Below are 19,928 nucleotides of genomic sequence, written 5' to 3'. Positions count from 1 at the left end.
TGTGTGTGTGTGTGTGTGTGTGTGTGTGTGTGTGTGTGTGTGTGTGTTTTCCTCAACAGGTGGTGATGACTGCAAACTCAAAGGCTGGGATCTCAGGGTGGGTCCCTCCTGCCCCACCTTCACCAGTAAAAGGTAGTTTCACCAGCAATCTTTTGGTCTGTCCGTTCAGGCGAAGCACACTGACAAGTTCTGGTCTGTTCTCTTGAAGACACTCAATGGGTGTGTGCAGTATACACAGCAACCCCCACCGGGAGCACATCTTGGCTACAGGCAGGTAAATATCCCAGTGACCTCTCTGTGGAAAAATGGTGTTGCGTGAGAATGACCTTTTACTTCCACGTCTTCCTCTGTCTTTGTTCTTCTTGTCTTGAACAATCAGCTGGCTCAGTCTTTCAGTCATGTGACCGTCTTGTGTTCTGGGCTTGTGTTTGCAGCTATGATGAGCAGGTTTTGCTGTGGGATGGCAGGAACATGCGACATCCTCTCAGTGAAAGTCCAGTGGGTGGTGGAGTGTGGAGGCTGAAGTGGCATCCGACCGATCAGCACCTGCTGCTGGCAGCCTGCATGCACAATGACTTCCACATCCTCCACTGCCAGCAGGCGCTAGGCGAGTATGGAGGAGGGAACACCATGAACTCTGTTTTTCCTTTTTATTGTTGGTTCGTCATTCAGTTAGTTAACCAAGGCACCAAGTTTTAGTTTGGCCTCCTGATTCATAAAATGTAATGACACCAGGCTCGCCTCATCAGACAGAAAATTAACTTTAGTAAAATGAGAGTGAGTCACATTGCCCTGGAACTTGAAAGAGTAACTGGACACAGGCTTTGTCAGACCCCAAAAGCAGTTTAGCATTGCAGTCTTCATCTTCATTACTGAATACATCGGGATCCAGGAGCTGGTAAACATGAGGGAACAGTTAGTCGGCCTGAGTTATTGTTGCATGAATGAAATGTATCCCGTAAGGACCAGGATGCACCTGTACAGAAGCTTTGACCCAGGCGTACGTACGTTATGGAGACGCAGATGGTGAGGTGCTCAATTAAAACCAGGGCGTAGAAATTAAATGTAAGAGGTATCATACATATCATTAATCATAAACATTCAAACCAGCAGTCATATTTGTGCTAATAATCCATAACTATTTCATAAACAACTTTCAATTGTAAACAATATTAAATCAACTCAAATTCGGCTCAAGTGTATGAAAGGTTTTATAAATCTGAATATTTTGTCATTTCGATCCTATGAACTAATAAATAAGACTCCAGCCCAATATTAAGGAATTTCTGATTCTGCCCGTAAGAATTATTGTGTGAAACATCAATGTTTTCCCGTCTTTGTCCAGAGGGTGGTGGAGGAGCATGTCCGGTCCTAGCCTCCTACATCCTGCACAACTCCCTGGCGTACGGAGCCGACTGGTCCCGGCTGTCCCTGGAGGAACCGGCTCCCTGCTCTCCTGTTGCTGCAGAACCAAAGGAAAGCCTCGCAGAGAGTGGAGGTCACTTGAGGATTCAGTATGAATCTCCCACCGCCAGCTTTGACACTTCCCTGGAGGATGATGCAGGACGATACATCCCAGAGGGCATTGCAGCACCCCCTTTCACCCCTACTGCAGGCCCTGCCCTGATTCCCGATGAGGATGCCCATTCACTGTCCTATGTGCTGGCAAGCTGCTCATTCTATGACCATATGCTGCATGTGTGGCGCTGGGACTGGACTCCAGATCAGGCTCAACTGGAATCAGAGCCATGCTGACCAGGCTGGAGCACTGGCTGCACTGGCACGATAGAAATATACCAAGTTCTGCAGAATGTATAGCCAACAAATAGTCCCCAGACTTATCACAGAATATGCAATTAGGAAAACCTTATATTTTTGAATTGACACTTGATTTTTATAAGCTTGTATTTAAACAAATTGCTTACAATCTTCAGTTTGCCCTGTAGCAGAAAGATCAACACCAACATTTACCCACAAACCTGTTCTTCATTATAGCAGTGTTAAGATAAATTGTTCTCAAAAACAACTTTCTTGACTCCATGCAATGTGTGTGAATTGGTCCTCAAAAGGAAATTCTATTCATTTGCACCCTTCTACCTTATAAGGACTCCTGGGTTCAGTTCAGCATTAATGACATTTTGGATGGGTTGATGCGTGATGTAGCCCAGATTAGCAGGTTAAAGGCTCCCGAGTAATGAACCTCCTCTTTAATAACACACCCCCTTTTTGCAATTGTAAAGTGTTCTGCCAGCCTATGTGGTGATCTTCAACTCATTATGATTTTGTAAGCGTTATCACAGTAGTAGAACTACATTTGAAATAGCCACTTGAATTGCTAGTTACATTTATTACACTTCCTGACCAATAAAGCTACATTATCATGTTCTAGGTTCACTGTGTCTTAACTTGGAGTCATGTCTTTAAAATCAAGGGGCTTTGAGAAAAATGAACTACTATATTGTAGTATATCGTCTCAGTATAAGAGACTGTGAAGAATAACTATGATTAGCCTCAGCACAGTTATGTTCGCTACCTATACTTTGACTAATGCACAACTCTACAGCATTGATCATTTATTTTGCCAGATGAAGTAACAGAAAAGTCAATCACTTGTAGGAACAAATATCTTTCTAAATATAACAGTCCCATTTGTGAAGGCATCATCCCTGTTAGTCTGCAGCTTTCAGTCTACCCAGCAGTCTTTGCAAATACATAACACTGAGTCCATCTTCAGCGCACATAGTTCTTGGGATAAAGCTTGAAGAGCTTCCCCTCCTGTTTGGGCTCAAAACCATATTTCTCCAGCTGTCCTTTGCTGAAAGTGCCCTCTTCAAAGTCTTTCTTGATCTGAGGGGCCACAACGTCAGCAAACACACTTTGTGCTGTGAGTGGAGGCTCCGTTCCTCGAGGAGCACGATACGACACGTAGGGTTTCAGTTTAAAGGCCTCCAAGTTAGGCACCACAAACTCTGGAATCATGGTCCGTATGGACAGAAACTTCCTGCTGGAGAGCCTCAGTCCAGTGGGCCTGGCGCCTCTGCCTTTATTATGAGTCCTTGATCCCCGCTTGCTGGTGAACTCAGCCATCCTGTCTGCTCCTCTGACCAGACCCCTCATCAACGTGGATAACACACCCATCGTGCCACAGCGTTCAGAGAAACCCTGTGGAGAATAAATGATGCTTTACACGTGTATTCAAGTGAAGACGGCATAGGTACAACCCCAAAGAATACACAGATTCTGCCACCAACACGGTTTTCAGAACTGACGAATGATGTCGCGTTATATCCTCGTATGAACGTGGGAATAACGTATGGCAGCCAGGGGGTCAATCATCTTCTGATACGCGTACATCTTCTCCGTTTGTTTGATAACACCATTACTGAAACGACTAAGACTGTTAGCTTTAACGTTACCTGGTATTAACGCATTGTTCGTCATGTAGTAAAATGGGTTCAGGTGATGAAAACCTGCGTAACATTTCTGATTTAGCTAGGTAAGAAGACAACTGAAAGCTTTGTTTTAACAGTTAGCTCATTACGTTCGCTAGCTAACGTTAGCTAGCGAACGATAACCTACGAGCCTGCTAACGCTGTTATATCGCCTGCATGCTAGCTAACTAACATTTGACGTTAATAAAATAGTCGTTATAGTTAAAAATGGCCCATAAGTTCATTCATTGTTACAAAATGTAACTCCTCTCACCTTGAGTCCGCTGTTGGTCCGATGAGAGCAATGTGCCGAGCTGTCCAAGGAAGTGCTCAGTGATTGGCCGAAAGGCAAAACCAACCACCAACCACAATCTGAGACACTAGTACTAAACTGTTACTAATGGACGTGCGTCAAGTTAGCCAGAGCTACGTAGTACACAATTGAATTCCCCTTCAAGATAAATGCTCAAAAGGCACAATTAGTATGCGCAAAGCATGTATCTATCTAGTTCTGTGTTAATGTTGAGCGGAACTAGAGCTATACTATGTACCACTGAAGAGTAACATCTAGCTATTGAATTGCACCTTACATCCTCTAAACACAGTCCAGATGCCTCCATCACGTCTGGGTCATCTAGATGTTCGTCAATACGTATTTTATTTTGAAAGCCATCACCGGATATTGAGACTGTTTTACCGCACAGGCGTGACACTGTTCTCAGGCATGTAGCATTAGACACAAACTTTGATACAAGAAAGGTACGTGGGGGAATAGTTTGGTCGGTTCAGTCGAAAGGGGTAAACGTCAGTTATATTGCTGAAGCTTTTATCTGTATTTGTTGTCAATGCAGACTTGTTTATTTGTTCAGTTTTTCAATCGCATTGTTGCGGACCGCAGCCACAGTAGCTGCGCCCGCGGACATGTGTGTGAGAATGAACGGTAACGTTACGTTAACGTTAGCTATAACAAAGTTACATTTACGTTAACTAATTGTGGAATTGCATGTTGGCTCTCTTCGTACTGTTAACGTGTTAGCTATCAGTAAATATCAAACTATAGAAGTGTGAGTTATTTTGCTTTATCACTACGTCAAGCAGGAATATGATGCTCCGTGTTGTCGCCAAACTCTTTAAATATGTACGTGGCTCTGGTGCTCTCCTGCAAACGCACTCACGTCGACCAAAATAGGATAAGACTATTAGTAAAACACACTTTTCAATTCGGCATATATAATCCACAAAGCACTAGCAAAAACATCTTCCATATTTGATGGAGTGTGGCTCTAGAAGACACAACCAGGACACGCGCGAAGTCAACAAGTGTCTGTAAACAAACTAAACATGACAGCCGACATCTTTCCTCTGGTCCCCTGAACCATCCGTGCACCGTTTTGCAGGCTTGTGTGGCTGCCTGTCGGTAGAGTTCAGCAGTGGGTGAGTGGAGCCAGTGTCTGGTTACCAGCATTGAGCTTGTGACCTCTAGCGGAGCAGCTGATCTTTACCCCAGATTCTCTGTGGCGGTCAGATGGGTGCAGCAATGCACTAGGGTGCAGGGTTCGAGTCCCGGGCTATTTTGATCTCAAAGCTTCATCAGAATATAATTCCATAATAGCAACAAATCATCTTCTTAAGTTAAATGCACATTAATTTCCCGTGTGGAATGAATGAATGTCTGTAGTTTAAATTCTTTCATTTCACTATTCTAGATTGTGTTGTTTTACTGCATTATCTTCTTTGAACAGAAATGGAAGACGATGGTGAAGAGAAGAGCTGCAGTATACCGGTATGTTGTTCCTATTCATTGCACTTCTTTGGCCTGATGTTGAGATCAATGTCCCATGAAAACAAAAGGCCAGGCACAGATACTCTATAGTTGTTTAGCCTTTGTTTGTTTGTTGTTTTATATCTCTTTGTAGTCATTTTGGTCTTTTTGTGGTTATTTTTTTGTCTGATTGTTTTGACCCTTTTTTAAATTTTGCATCTCTTAGTAGTTGTTTTGTGTATCTTTATAGTCATTTCTGTGTCTCTGTGGTTGTTTTTCCTCTTTTCTTAGTCGTTTTGAGTCTCTTTATAACTTTTATATTTCTTATATATCTTGAGTCTTTCTGAGTGACATCGTGTAGGTGAAGGCCAGAGGGGGGCCCCTGACACTTTGGACCCCTTGGTCTGTGCCTGATAGACCCAATATTCCATCCATGCATGTCTTTGTCCATTTAGGAAAACGATTTTCACAATTTAACCGTTTTTACAACTGCTCTGATGTCCAGTTGATTTCTCAGTGTTGTTCCTGTTCTTGATGTTTCAGAGCTTGGTTCCACTCGGTACTGAGATCGGGGCCAAGATGACGCAGCTTGTGGAGGAGAGGACCGAGGCCAACATGGTAACCACCGACAGTCGATTTCTGACTCCAGAGGTTTGACTGCGACTTTGGGCCTCATTCACCAACCATTAGGGAGACACACTGGGTAAAACAACGTGAACTAATAGATATCACCATGAAACGCCTCCAGTTGATTACTTACATTAAGACAATTATTTATTGTTTATACGTTTTCTGAAAATGTGCAAATGATGCATTGTCTTATCACATATGTTTTCATTTGCATACATATCCTGAACAGAATTCTGAGCATTGGATAAAGCCGGCTTCAAACGTCTTCTTTCATTTTGTTGACAAAGTAGACTCAAATGTTTTGTTTGGATATCTCTCCTCATCACCGCATGAATCAGGAAATACTGTCAACACTCATGAAATCCATTTTCTCCATGTTTTTAGTAATAAAATATTGTATAAAACAGGCTGTGAATGATATGTGTACAAACCCCTTCAGAATATTAGCAATGAGCCACTTTGGTGTATGTAAGAGCTACAGCGGAGAAAAAAAACATTTTGAGAAAACGGCTTTTAGCGATATACATTTTAAAATGTCCTACATACTGAAGACACTGCAGGTGAATCAGGTAAAACAATGTAACTAATAGACATCACCATGAAATCACTGACATTAAGACAAAATGTGTTAAATTTGCTCAAAAAATAATGACACAATGCATCAGAAGTTCAAAGTTCGCTTTATTGTCAATTCCACAATGTACTGGACATACAGGGGAGTTGAAAAGACGTTTCTCTCTAGTCAAACATATAAACATATAAAGTGAATACAGTGCAATAGATTAAAAAAACATTTAGACAATATATATATAATAAGAGAAAAAAACTATCAATCTGTATTTAGCAGCAGTTGGACATGGGGAGTCTTAAAAGAGAGGAGGGAGAGAGTTCAGAGAGTTCAGCTTCCTAACAGCCTGGTGGACGAAGCTGTTTGAGAGTCTGGTGGTGCGAGCGTGGAGGCTCCGGTATCTTCTCCCAGAGGGCAGGAGGCTGAAGAGACTGTGTGAGGGGTGGCTGGAGTCGCGCACAATCATGGTCACTTTGCGGGTGAGGCGAGTGTCGTATATGTCCTGCAGGGAGGGGAGTGAGGCACCAATGATCCTTCCAGCTGTGTTTGCTGTGCGCTGCAGGGCTTTCCTGTTGTGGTCAGTGCAGCTTCCGCCCCACACAGTGATACAGTTTGTCAGGATGCTCTCAATGGTGCCTCGGTAAAAGGTGCACATGATGGGTGGTGGTGTTCCTGCCTTCTTCAGTTTGCGGAGAAAGTAGAGGCGGCTCTGAGCTTTCTTTGCCAGTGATGTTGTGTTGGCTGTCCACGAGAGGTCTTCACTGATGTCCACCCCCAGGAAGTTGGTGCTGCTCACTCTCTCTATATCAGCACCATTGATGGTCAGTGGTGGGTGTCGAGTGTGGCCTCTCCGGAAGTCAACAATAATCTCCTTGGTCTTGCTGTTATTCAGAAGGAGGTTGTTGTCTCTGCACCACGTGGTCAGAAGGCTGACCTCCTTCCTATAGTGGGTCTCATCGTCGTTGGTGATGAGACCTACCAGAGTTGTGTCGTCTGCAAACTTGACCATGTGATTGGTGCTGTAGGTTGTGGTGCAGTCGTGTGTCAGCAAGGTGAAGAGCAGTGGACTGAGAACACAGCCTTGAGGGGCCCCTGTGCTCAGTGTGATGCTGCTCGAGGTGTTGTTGCCGACACGTACTGCTTGTGGCCTCTCACTGAGGAAGTCCAACAGCCAGTTACACAGCGAGGTCTTGAGCCCCAGCTGGTCAAGTTTGAAGATGAGTTTTTGTGGGATTATGGTGTTGAATGCTGAACTAAAGTCTATGAACAGCATTCTCACATATGAGTCCTTTGTGTCCAGATGGGTGAGGGCTGGGTGGAGAGCAGAGCAGATTGCATCCTCCGTGGACCGCTTGGCACGGTATGCAAACTGGAAAGGGTCCAGGGTGGGGGGAAGAATGGATTTGATATGTGACATGACTAGCCGTTCAAAGCACTTCATGATTATGGGGGTCAGTGCCACCGGACGGTAGTCATTAAAGCAGGACAGAGTGGATTTCTTTGGCACAGGTATGATGATGGTGGCCTTGAAGCATGATGGAACAACAGCTTGTCTCAGAGAAGTATTAAAGACATCTGTGAAGACATCCTTAAGCTCCTCTGCACAGTCCTTCAACACACGACCAGGGATGTTGTCTGGACCTGTTGCCTTGCGGGTGTTGATAGTGGAGAGTGTCCTCTTCACGCTGGCAGCAGACAGGCACAGAGCCTGATCGTGGGGAGGGGGCGGAGTCTTGTGTGGACGTGTGCTGTTTTGCATTTCAAACCGTGCAAAGAAGCTGTTGAGGTTGTTTAGCAGAGAGATGTTGCTGTCGCAGATCTGTGGCACGGGTTTGTAGTCCGTAAGGGTCTATATGCCCTGCCACAGGCTCCGTGTATCTCTGCTGAATTTAAAGTGACTGGTTATCTTATTCGTGTATTCCTGTTTTGCTTCCCTGATGCCGTGAGACAGGTCGGCTCTCGCTCTTCTCAGGCCAGTTTCATCCCCGGCTCTGAAGGCGTTGTTTCTGGCCCTCAGCAGCCGATGCACTTCCCCTGTCAGCCATGGCTTCTGGTTAGCCCGAGTGATGATGGTTTTTATATGAGTCACATCATCAATGCACTTACTAATGTAAGAAGTAACAGTGTCTGTGTACTCCTCAATGTCTGTGTGATTGTTGTATGTGGCTGCCTGCTTAAACATTCCCCAGTCTGTTGTGTCAAAGCAGTCTTGGAGAGCGGAGGAGGCCCCCTCTGGCCACACCTGTACCTGCTTCAGAACCGGTCTGGAGTGGTGGAAATGTGTATGTTTTATGGGTCTCATGCATGGGTGTGCCAAAATGGTTCAATAGTGTCCCCCCACATTTTTAAAGTTTCTGTACCCACCCCATACATTTCATGTACATTTGGGAGCAGAGTCACAGAGAAGCATCTGGGAGATATACCCTAAACCAGGTGTTCAACTAAAGTTCAACGAGGTCCAGTCAGAGAGAATTTCCTCCTCAAAGGTCTGGAACATCACAGTAATGTGTAACTTGCGTGATGATTTAGTCCTTTATATATTAAAGTACCCTAACAGTTGTATTGACGTCTGTATGTAATCAACAACTGACTGTCATTTCAAATATAAAAAGTTCAATTGAATAATATCTCAACAATATTTATTGTCCGATTTCAATCGATGAATTATAAATAATAAATACTCTAAGAATAAAGAAATGTTCTTCTCTTGTTAAATAAGGGCTGGAAAAAATAAAATAGATAAAAGAAAGCTTCTGAATAATGTGACTCTTAAATATAGTACTTCATTTTAGAAAAAATTATGTATTTATTGGTTTATTTGATAAGGGACAGTGCACATTAATACAAACATTGCTGTGAATGCGCCAGAGTTAGGCAAGTATGGAGCCAAATCCAGGTCAATATTGATCATTTGGAATCATTTGAGGACAGTCCTCAGCCTTCTTTGTTATGCTTTCACTCATGATGACACGCCCCTCTCAGTTGATGCCACGCCCCCCACGTTGGAGCAGGGACAAAAAAACCGACCTGAAAGTGAAAAAAAGATTTGAAACCGGAAAAAAAAAATCTGAAACTGAAAAATATAAGTATGGAGGACGAAAAATGTCTTATGTATAAATAAATAAAGGCTTTAATAAATGTATAAATAAAGACTGGAATAAATAGATAAATGCATAAATAAATGTATAAATACAGAAATTAATAAATAAAAGAATTAATATATGCTGAAATAAATAAATACTGAAATGAATAAATAAAAGTTGATAGCTAAACAGGACATAAATCTATTTCTACATTTCTGTATTCCTTCATTTATTTGTTTCTGTATTTCTGTGTCCGTATGTTAATGAGGTAGGCGGTCCGAACCTCATTCTTAAGCAGGATTGGTCAAGTAGGGGAGCAAGACAGAAGCAACCGATTCCTAGCCAATCATCTCTGTAGACGACGTCAACAAACTATCTAGCAGCACTAACGGCGTCCACAGTCTGCAGCTGGGACTGCTGCGCGAGGCTGCTGCCTGTGAGTGCTTTGGGACGGCCGAGGGGCTCACGGCAGCACCCGCTGCTCGTTGAGGACAGTAACTGCAGAACCATACGTGCTTTCATGTCAGAGTCTCCAAAACACCAGAAAAGTCTCCAATAACACCAGAAAAAGTTGCTAGATTTGTCGCTCGTCGCTTTTGACAAGTCGCCAAGAGGGTTTGGAAAGTCGTCAATTTGGCAACACTGGGCTGGCCAACTTCAACGTTTCTGTGCAAGGCAGCAGTAGTAGACCAGAAGCCATCACACTCCTGTGACCAATCCTGCTTTAGACAGAGGTTAGGACCTCCCACCTCATTAGCATACAGACACATCAATGAATAAATGTAGGTGAATAGAAATGTAGAAATAAATATATGATATATGTATTTATTTATGTCCTGTTTGATTATCAACTTTTATTTATTTATCTTTACATTAATTCATTTATTTCCATATTTATTTCAGCATTTATTTATTTATGCTTTTATTTATTTATTTATTTCAGTATTTATTTCAGCTTTTAATTATTATTTTATTCATTTATTTCTGTATTCAAACATTTATTTAAGCATTTATTTATTTATTCCTGTATTTATTTATACATGTATTAATGCATTTATTTATACTTAAGTCATATTCTGTTGTCCATATATAAAACCTCAAATATCAAAATATATATGAAAGTGTAAAATGTATTCAAAAAAATTCCAGAACTGAATCTAAATTATATTCAACCCAAAAAACCTTTTCATTCACTTATTTATATTTTGAATTCATTGCTGTATTTTTCAATGTTCAAGACCACAACTTGAACTTTCAGGTTCACTTTTCTTCTCAAATAAACAAAACTATTGACCTGGATTTGGCTCCATACTTAATAACTCTGGCGCATTCACAGCAATGTTGTTATTAATGTGCACTGTCCCTTATCAAATAAACCAATAAATACAACATTTAAGCTGCAGGACAATTCAGTGAAATTATTTATATTTTATATTATTTATATATATTCACTACTGATTCTTTTAAATATGACGGCTCATTTGGTGTTCACCTCTTGCAGAAGTACCTCCACTTCTAAAGTATTTAAGTTTTGTGTTTTTTACATGGTATTAGTACTAATCATTTATTTTGGTCCTTATTGACAATTTTCCAAAAAAGAAGCCAAGTGGGCAGTGCGGGCAGCTGGTTATGTTTTATAACCCACTTCCGCTCCTCGCTGGTTGGTTGGGATGGCTCTTGGTGTGACGGAACCTCCACGCCAACAAATTGAAGAACAAACTTAGGAGGATATCGGTGAATGAGGCCCGTTGTTTGTAAATGGCTTTTTTGCATGAATGTAATTAAATGCGTGTTGAAGTGCACTGGAGAAAAGGATGAACTGGTAACACATGGATGACTCTGGCGTTCCTGTTCTTGTCACCCTGTCATAACATGTGGATTGATCATTTAGAGTTTTTGAGTAGAGCTCATCTGAATGTGTTGTGTGTTTCTCTTCCAGTGGACGGCGGTGCTGATCGGAGCTGCGACAGTTGTTTCTGTCGTTGGAGTTGTTGTGTTCCTTCTTTACAGAAGATACAAACTGTCAAGTCAGTGCCTTGCTCTCTGTGCAATCTGTTCTGTTTCAGAGCACATTAGTGTCTGAATGATGCAGGATGTAAAGATGTGCAAAATACACCCAAATACTCAGTTAACATATTAATATGGGTTGTGTCAGAGTGACTGTCACAATGATGTTTTTATCATATATCAGAGACAATATAAACGTTGTTCACAGTTCATACAATCATGTATTTTCAGGGTTATGTTTTTTATTTATTTATTAATTCACTGTATTAATAATGTTGTTGGTAAAGGTTTGTTGATACTGTATGTCCTATTCATAAAAGAAACCAAGTTGTCAGTGAATTAGTTATTCTGAGGGATTAGAAGCAGAGTGATCTAACCAGACAGATGTACGGCATCAGTTCAATGTACAGGAGGACTCATTCATACAGGAGGACTCATTCATACAGGAGGACTCATTCATACAGGAGGGGGCAAATGGTTTAACAGAAGATCTATGGTGTGTTTCAGAGGAGGCCGGCGCTCCACACTATCGCTTTAGGAAGAGAGACAAGGTGATGTTCTACGGCCGGAAGATCATGAGAAAGGTCGGTGCCTTCTTCAGCATGCTACTTGCAGACATTTGACACACTGTGCAGAGTGTACATCATTCACTTTTCAGTCACAAAGACTTTAATCAAAGATTAATACCTGGCAACCCATTGAAAACCCATAAGGTTGTTTAAAGCTACAGATGTAAAGCCAAGATAACTATTGTCACTGCAGTACATGAGATAGATCATCTATAAAAGCAATCGGGTTCCTCTGCCTCCTCTTAGTGTTCCTAATGGAGTCTGCAGGATTCCACTGAGGACCGGATCTTTTCATGAATGAGCCGTCTCACGTACTACTGTCAGGATATAAAAACAGCTTCAGCAAATGTGACAAAAAAACCTTTTTATTAAAGATGCAGATTTATCTGAATGAAAAACAAAAGTTCTGTCCTCTGTTTTCTAGAGCTCATAATCACAGTTTATCATCTCATATCTATGCAATATTGATTCTGGCGCCCAACAACACATTTTGGAAGTGTGACTTTAGTCCACTACTCTGAGGTGATTCGTGTTCTTTTCTCTGCCAGTTCAATAGACTGTAGACATCCCTCTCTGCTGATGATGTTTTCATTACATCTTAACTGATACGTTGTTGGTATCTTTCTCCGTTGGACGTAGACAGACGGACAGAAAGAGGCAATTTACTACAAGCATGACAAATCCCCAAACCTTTCCTGTTGCAGGTCCAGACGTTGTCCTCAGCCCCCGCCTCTGCTTCAAACTCAGCTTCCCGTCAGAGAGTGAGGAAGAGGACCAAAGTCCTGTCGATAGCTCGCAAGTGAGTCTCTTTTTCAGCATCTGGTGAAGACAGATAGTTCATTCTTCAACTTAGGAACAGTTGTTTGATAAAATATTATTATTATATTATTTTGTCAAAGAAGAACAGGGACAAATACATAATCAGAGCCAGTCTCCACTAAATATTGGATACTTTTTCAATAATATACCATATTTAAACCCTTGTTAATTAACCAGAGAAGTCATTCAGAATGTCCTTTAAAAGCAGAAATAAACCAGCATAAATATATTGATGAGAAAGATTTGTAATATAAATGCACAGAGGTGTTGTGTTTTAGGAAAGAGGTAAGATTCAGTTTAAATGATAGAAACTTGGTTTAGAGCTGCAACTCAAAGTAATACATTTTTTACAGTATGAAGAATAACTTTTTCACGTGTGTGTGTGTGTGTGTGTGTGTGTGTGTGTGTGTGTGTGTGTGTGTGTGTGTGTGTGTGTTTGTTTGTTTAAGGATCCTGCGCATCCGGAGGGAGCCCCCCACCCTGCAGCCCAAAGAGCCTCCTCCCTGCCTGCTGGAGGCTGACCTGACTGAGTTTGATGTGAAGAACTCCCATCTGCCCTCTGAGGTGCTGTACATGCTGAAAAATGTCAGGTAAGTAAAATGTGTGATGCTTCATTTCCATCTTCCACATGAACAGGAGCACAGTTTCTATGCAGTCCCATTGTGACATATACGTAGATGTAAGGAATAGCCAGTGTACTGAAAAGATCAGTCCTGAAAATCGATTAATCGTTTAGTATTTTTGTTTGAAAAATGACTTAAACTGCTTAAAGTCCGTTTCTTTCGGATTCATAGCACCCATCTTTCTCCACACACCATCGTGTCTAGATTTGAAATTGAATGGGTGCATATGTAGCACATCTATGCTGTCGGAATCAAAATTTGATTTGTTTTATCTTAGATATGATGCCGTTAAACTAGAATTTCCATAATGTGACGTATTGTGACTATTGTCTCAATGTGGTTGTTATCATTAGAGGTAACAGAACTACTTTGCATGTGCATGTGTAACCAGGGTGCTCGGACACTTCGAGAAGCCTCTTTTCCTGGAGCTGTGTCGTCACATGGTGCTGATCCCGCTGCATCAGGGAGAGCCGCTCTTCCGACCGGGTGACACCGACGACAGTATTTACGTGGTTCAAGATGGCCGCCTGGAGCTGTGCATCCATGAGAGTGTAAGATCAGAGGGTGGACCACAACACCTACTGCTTCACAGAATGTTTCACACTCAGCGATCGATTAGAACTTGTGTTCTTTGCTGTTTTGTGTTGATTAGTCCACCGTGTTGCTGTGACTACTCTCTCATGTTGAGATGCAACTGTGTTTTCTTCCTGCAGGACGGTACAGACGCTGTGGTGAAGGAAGTTCTACCAGGAGACAGTGTTCATAGTCTGCTCAGTATCCTGGACATCATCACCGTACGTCTTCATCCTCATATGTAATAGGTCTCTATTTTAGAACAGATCATCAACAGATATAACGTACGATTAGATCAACTCTAGTTGGGTCAGTACGTAGAGCGAGCTGAGTGCTTTCCCTGATGGAGATGTCTAGTTCATGGTACTAGTTCAGTTTTTGGCCGTAACTCAAAATTCATATGCTAATTGTGACAAATTCATACAAATGTCTAATAGGATAAAATGATAAAGTGATAACATTTTGAACTGACGTGGATGTAAATTGCAGCCTCACTGGTTGGTGGAGGAACACAACTGAGAGGCTGTAATTCTAGTTAGACTGAGTTTAACGGTGACTTTAATTTAGGACAAATTCTCTATCTTATCATATTGTGTTTCAATCATTCAGTACTGCCCTTTTTATTCACGATTTTTATTCATGTTTGCATTTTCGTTGTTCGATTTAATTCTGTTTTGTGTATGACTCACAGCATCCTTCACATCTTCACACACTGTACTATCTGTACTCAGGGCTATCCTGCACCTTACAAAACAGTGTCTGCACGAGCTGCAGTTCCCTCCACTATCCTGCGTCTTCCAGCTGCAGCCTTTCAGTCGGTCTTTGAGAAATATCCTGAAACTCTGGTCCGTGTCATCCAGGTAAAGTGTTCACTGACAATGACAGACATATAGCCCCTTCACATATTAGTCATACCTGGGTGTCTTTAGTCATTCGTAATAGTTGAGGAGGTCTGTGATCTTAATCCGGTGCGAATCTGCCATGTCTGGAATTTGTCGAGTAAAATTCCACCACAAATGACCCACTATATTTTGCAAAGAACGGGTGATAATATTAGTCCTGTGTGAATTGGTATCGTGATTTGGGGTCGTTTGTGGTATTTTTTGCAAGTTTTTTGTTTTGGTGCCTTTTTTCTGGCTCTTCCCTGGTCGGGAAGTTTGGAGGCTGCGTTCACAGCATTCTGAGTGCAAATTCAGGAGGCTCATACACAGCATGGAGACCCATTCACACCAGAGCAAAACATCTTTTTGAGTATTCTATAAACATAAATACATAATAAACAATATTTATGACATTACATCTAAATATCATATAGTGTAATATTTTTGATAAAAGTGGATGTTTCGCAGAGCTTGGACACTAAGCCAGGGGATCATGTTAGTAAATTCAAGTAAAATACAGAATTCACATATCCTGTGCTAATGCAAAACACAAAACACAGCTGCGAGGGATCGTTTCTAGTTCACACGAGGTCCCCTGGTAATACTGGTCCCCTGGTAATACTGGTCCCGTGCGAAGAGGGCTTTTGATTCTTTAAGTGAGCTACCTTCTTAAGCCCTATCGGCATGGGACGAGTACTACCAGGGGACCTGGTGTGATTTAGAAATCACCCCACACGTCGGCGTTTCCTGCAGAGCATCAACACAGGATTAGTTAAGTCTGTATTTTACTGTCATTATCAACCAGAAATGAGCGAAAGAACCCAAAAACCTTGTCAAAGAAAACCAAATCCAGCCCCAAATCACTGAAAGGCAGTTTGACACGGGACTGATATCATCACATGACCTCTGTGTTTGGAGAAATGTGGTCGGTAATTTGCAGTGGAATTGTCTCTTGACAAATTCCAGACATGGCAGATTAGCTCAGGATCAAGATGACAGATGACCTCCTCCGCATTCACTGAATTACAAATGACTCGAGGTCCCCCTGTGGTACTGGTCCTGAGTGAAGGATGTGGATCCATAAACAGTGCTGTCTGTATGCTCTGCCCTCTGTAGATCATCATGGTGCGTCTCCAGAGAGTGACCTTCCTTGCCTTACACAACTACCTTGGCTTGACCACTGAGCTCTTCAACCCGGTACTGTTTCACGGTTTTGACTGATCGGGACTCTTTAAACCTCACACTTTGTCCTGCTCTCTGATATGCAACACTGTCTTAAAGCAGAGTCTTCTTAAGAGCATGAGTGATGTTTAACAGCAGCTTACGCACAAGAAGATACCGACACTAGACATCAAGACTGTAACCTCATTCTGCACAGCTGTAAAACAAACCACACCCAGTGGATGTGCAGCTAACATAAAGACAACTTCCATCTGTAGCAGACCAAGGCATAATAACTGGAGAGAGAATACAACAGTAATGTCATTTATCAAAGGGGAAGAGGGATGGGGTTATCTTCATACAAACCTTTTACATTTTCCATATGTCAGCTTTACATAACGCATAGATTGAGCCAATCAAGCTAGTGTTTGATGCCAAGAGTCAATATCTTCTCCGTCCCTCTCCACAGACGTAGAGAGAGACTTGATTTGACAACAAATAAAGTTCAAACTTCATATCCGTCATGTCACGGATGGAGAATTAATAGCAGAAATCAGAATTCCACTATATACATTTAACCGTAGCACATATCTAATTAGAGAGGGTTTACAAATGAAATATTGATGTATGTGTGTTACAGGAGAGCCAAGCCATCTCCTTGGTGTCGGTGGCCCATGTTCTGGGTGACGGTCATCCACACAGAGGCCTCCGCAGGCAGCCTTCCCATTCTGATGACCTTGGCTCTGAAAAAGGTGACGCAGGTCAGAAACAACGACATTCCCTCAACATGTCACCGTTTGGCAGCAGTGCTGTGTGTGTAGTGATGTTTTCTTGTTACACATTACAGCAGAAAAGTCCAGCTTATCCGACACGTCCACGTCTAAATACAAGAAATCTCGCTCTGCCTCCACCCCGCTGGCTGTTACAGGTACACACACGCGCACACACACGCGCACACACACACGCGCACACACACAGTATACATTTTATACACATACAGCACATACTTATTTTAGATTTTAGATTTTCTTGTATCGATGGGACTAATCTGCATGCTACCGGATCATGTAAATAGATTAAAGCTACGTGTAATGTTCTTAATTGAAAGCCCTGGAACATAAAGACAAACATGTAGAATGTCTACAGGATGTTTTCCTTCTTATTTGCTCATGTCAAAAAAGCAAAATCAAATTCTGATTGTTTTTGCAGGTCACCAATAATAACTAAATATCAGCATATTAGTAATACTTAAATGTACTTGGTGTGCGTGAATAAATCACCATGTAGACTTTGCAGGACCATCGGAGCAGCACCTGAATAACAACAACAGAAGGGTTGGGTACCGGCGTCTCCCTGCCTGGGCATTGCTACAATGGGGAAATAGAATTAGAGAATGTCCGAAGAGAACTGGATAAAGAGTTAGAGGAGAGGCCCCATTCACTTGAACGGCTGACGGAAAATAAGTCTGGATTTTGCTATGAGGGCATTTTATAACTTTTTTGACCTAATGATTTAAATAACTGCAATTCAAGCGTTCGTACCAGGAAGTTGAAATGTTAATCAGTGTTTAAAAAGTCTTGTTGGGGCCCATAGCATCCCGTGATGTACCTGGAAGTTGTAATTCCTCGGTTTGCAAGCAGGCTTAGAAACTGTGTCTGCCTTACTGTTTCAGTACTTTGGACAGCACCACACACACACACACACACACACACACACACACACACTCACAGCTAACAGCCCTGTCCTATCATTCTGAAACAACAGCTAAGCGATAGGCTGAGGTACATGAGACTATCATTTTGTTCTTGTTACAGTCGGGGAGCCCCCTCCTAGATGAGAAAGGCTTTCACAAGATATCTGAACTGTAAAGAAACATGAATAATCAGATTTTGGATGCTGCTCCTGTAAAAACTAGCAGCAACAGCAGGTTTCTACCCAGCAGCCTCTAAGACACATCGGCGCAATCAGGAGATGCTTTTTATCGCCGACACTAAACCATGATGAGCAATACCATGACTGCATGTTCTTGTGTTATGCAGGTGAAATGTCAGCCGACCTCAAGAGAGTATATCAACGGGCTCAAGTTTCCAAAGAAGACGCTCTGCCTCCCGCTGTGAAGGTCTCTGGATAAGGATGCTCTTTCTTGAACTTCCTCCAGGTTTTGAACGTTTGGAGCCAGTTACACAGATATCATTGAGACTAGTCTGTAGTGACCGGTCTTCAGTTTGCTCCGAGATTAGTGTAATGCAAGTCAACAATGTTGTGGAGCAAATAACAGAAGGGAAAGAGTTTGAGAGTGCAGTAACAGGCTGGAAATCCACAGCTGTGAGCACAACATCAGTCATTTTCATGACTGTCCCCATCCCGACAGACACGTTAGCGGATGTACTGACTCCGCTCCGCTCCAGAGCTGCACGTCTCTGAGTGTCTTTATGTTGTTGTCTTTGTAGCTTCCTCCAGAAGACTGTGAGAGGAGCCGAGCATCAGCCGTGTTTGTTAGTTACAAACTGCATCTAATGAAGTCAGTTCAGTTGTATAGTTCAGGATAAAGCATCTCTCTGTTGTCCTGCTATTGATTTAGTCGGTGTAAGGATCAGAACTGGCAGGTGTTTGTTGTATTCATGTATATTGATATGATGGAGCAAATTAAAAAGCCATTTTGATGTAGCCTAAAAACACAAGTATTTATTGAAGCTGTGCACTACGATGTTACACAGTAGAAACAACGGATCCCTTTAGTACACTGCACGGGTAAAGGCCGGGTGTTGTTACTTAGAATGAGCATCTAGTTTGTGCTTCTGTGTTTTTCTTAAGGACACTTCTCTGTCTCCTCAGTCTATCCTGAAGAAGACTGTGACCATGCAGCCCGCTCCATCTGCTGTTTACCACTACAGTGATGCTGGAGGAGGAAACGTGCAGCATAATAAAGTGAACGCCATTTTCCAAGCTGCCAAAAAGGATCTGTTGCAGGTCATCCAAATGCAGGTAGAGTACAAACTTTATTTACCTGTTTCACATATTTAATCCCAAATCTTGTTTTACGTATGGAAGAATTGAACAGCAACGGTGGAATACTTTTAAATTGTGAAATATTATACTGCTGCTAATTGTTTGTTTAGGTGATCTGGCATCGGTTTTGTAATCATGAATCCATTTTTGTTGAGGCAGTTAAAGCTTAAATGTCCCCGTGTTTTTAATATGTACTGTGATCTCATCAGAACCCCAGTCTGCTGGAGGGGAGGGTGAATCTTCGACAAGTCAAAGCCGGTTCTGTTGTGGCCCACCAGGGAGACCAGGTCAGTGTGTCGGGCCAACACTGACACAAACTCACCTCTCCATGTGTTGCTCTCTGGAGGACAGTTCATCAAAGCACCAAATGCATGCGTTTCTTTGAACAAACAGTGTCCACACCGTGACACAGCTGGGTTACGTTATTTCATCTTTTACTGCTAAATTATATCTTGTTTTATTATTAAAGAGAAATGATTTGTATCTATAGAGCGACATCTCCATTCTGATAACACATTCTCATTTGACTGGGGGGGGGGTCATATGCATTAATTTATTAAGCACTCATATAAGCACGAATTATATTCATGAGCGATGGCCCTCAAAACAGACCACAAGAAGCAAAAAGACGGCAGGCTAAGAAACCAAATGAAGAAATAGTGTTCTGTCCAGTTCAGTACTACGGACAGCAAACACCTACACACACCATGGAGGACACACACACACACCTCCTACACACAGCAAACACCTGCACACACCATGGAGGACACACACACACCTCATACACACAGCAAACACCTACACACACCATG

General features: G+C 42.2%; 3 protein-coding genes across 8 annotated transcripts in view; 2 read left to right on the top strand and 1 right to left on the bottom strand.

Annotated features, from left to right (window-relative positions):
* Positions 1 to 2,515, top strand: part of dph7 (diphthamide biosynthesis 7) — a 6,579-nt gene extending 4,064 nt beyond the window's left edge. The window contains exons 7-10 of the mRNA XM_031876816.1: positions 60 to 132; positions 209 to 274; positions 435 to 607; positions 1,346 to 2,515. Of these exons, the coding sequence (XP_031732676.1) occupies positions 60 to 132; positions 209 to 274; positions 435 to 607; positions 1,346 to 1,755 (722 nt within the window). The 3' untranslated portion in view covers positions 1,756 to 2,515. The remainder of the gene's footprint in view (positions 1 to 59; positions 133 to 208; positions 275 to 434; positions 608 to 1,345) is intronic.
* A 45-nt stretch (positions 2,516 to 2,560) lies between these two features.
* Positions 2,561 to 3,785, bottom strand: mrpl41 (mitochondrial ribosomal protein L41). Its single transcript, XM_031876817.1, has 2 exons — positions 3,706 to 3,785; positions 2,561 to 3,162 (listed from the first exon to the last, which is right to left on the bottom strand). Exon 2 carries the CDS (start codon positions 3,136 to 3,138, stop codon positions 2,731 to 2,733), a length of 408 nt encoding a protein of 135 aa, XP_031732677.1. The 5' UTR covers positions 3,139 to 3,162; positions 3,706 to 3,785; the 3' UTR covers positions 2,561 to 2,730.
* Positions 3,786 to 4,128: 343 nt separating this feature from the next.
* The window catches only part of pnpla7b (patatin-like phospholipase domain containing 7b), a 27,341-nt gene continuing 11,541 nt past the window's right edge, over positions 4,129 to 19,928 (top strand). The window contains exons 1-16 of one of the 6 annotated variants that reach the window (XM_031876793.1): positions 4,129 to 4,190; positions 5,174 to 5,214; positions 5,737 to 5,811; positions 11,414 to 11,501; positions 11,989 to 12,065; positions 12,755 to 12,849; positions 13,319 to 13,459; positions 13,884 to 14,043; positions 14,206 to 14,286; positions 14,797 to 14,925; positions 16,063 to 16,143; positions 16,748 to 16,868; positions 16,955 to 17,035; positions 18,147 to 18,226; positions 18,943 to 19,092; positions 19,326 to 19,403. In XM_031876793.1, the coding sequence (XP_031732653.1) occupies positions 5,176 to 5,214; positions 5,737 to 5,811; positions 11,414 to 11,501; positions 11,989 to 12,065; positions 12,755 to 12,849; positions 13,319 to 13,459; positions 13,884 to 14,043; positions 14,206 to 14,286; positions 14,797 to 14,925; positions 16,063 to 16,143; positions 16,748 to 16,868; positions 16,955 to 17,035; positions 18,147 to 18,226; positions 18,943 to 19,092; positions 19,326 to 19,403 (1,476 nt within the window). In that variant the 5' untranslated portion in view covers positions 4,129 to 4,190; positions 5,174 to 5,175. The other 5 variants (XM_031876792.1, XM_031876790.1, XM_031876795.1 and 2 more) reach the window with 5 other exon arrangements.

This window comes from Anarrhichthys ocellatus, unplaced genomic scaffold (genome assembly GCF_004355925.1).
Source record: "Anarrhichthys ocellatus isolate YVR2014 unplaced genomic scaffold, GSC_Weel_1.0 scaffold116, whole genome shotgun sequence".
Taxonomy (NCBI): Eukaryota; Metazoa; Chordata; class Actinopteri; order Perciformes; family Anarhichadidae; genus Anarrhichthys; species Anarrhichthys ocellatus.
This window is presented reverse-complemented; position numbering and strand designations above follow the sequence as displayed.

What these genes read in the sequence shown, in the direction of transcription:
- mrpl41 (XM_031876817.1), bottom strand. Translation starts at nt 3,138, where the DNA reads ATGGGTGTGTTATCCACGTTGATGAGGGGTCTGGTCAGAGGAGCAGAC.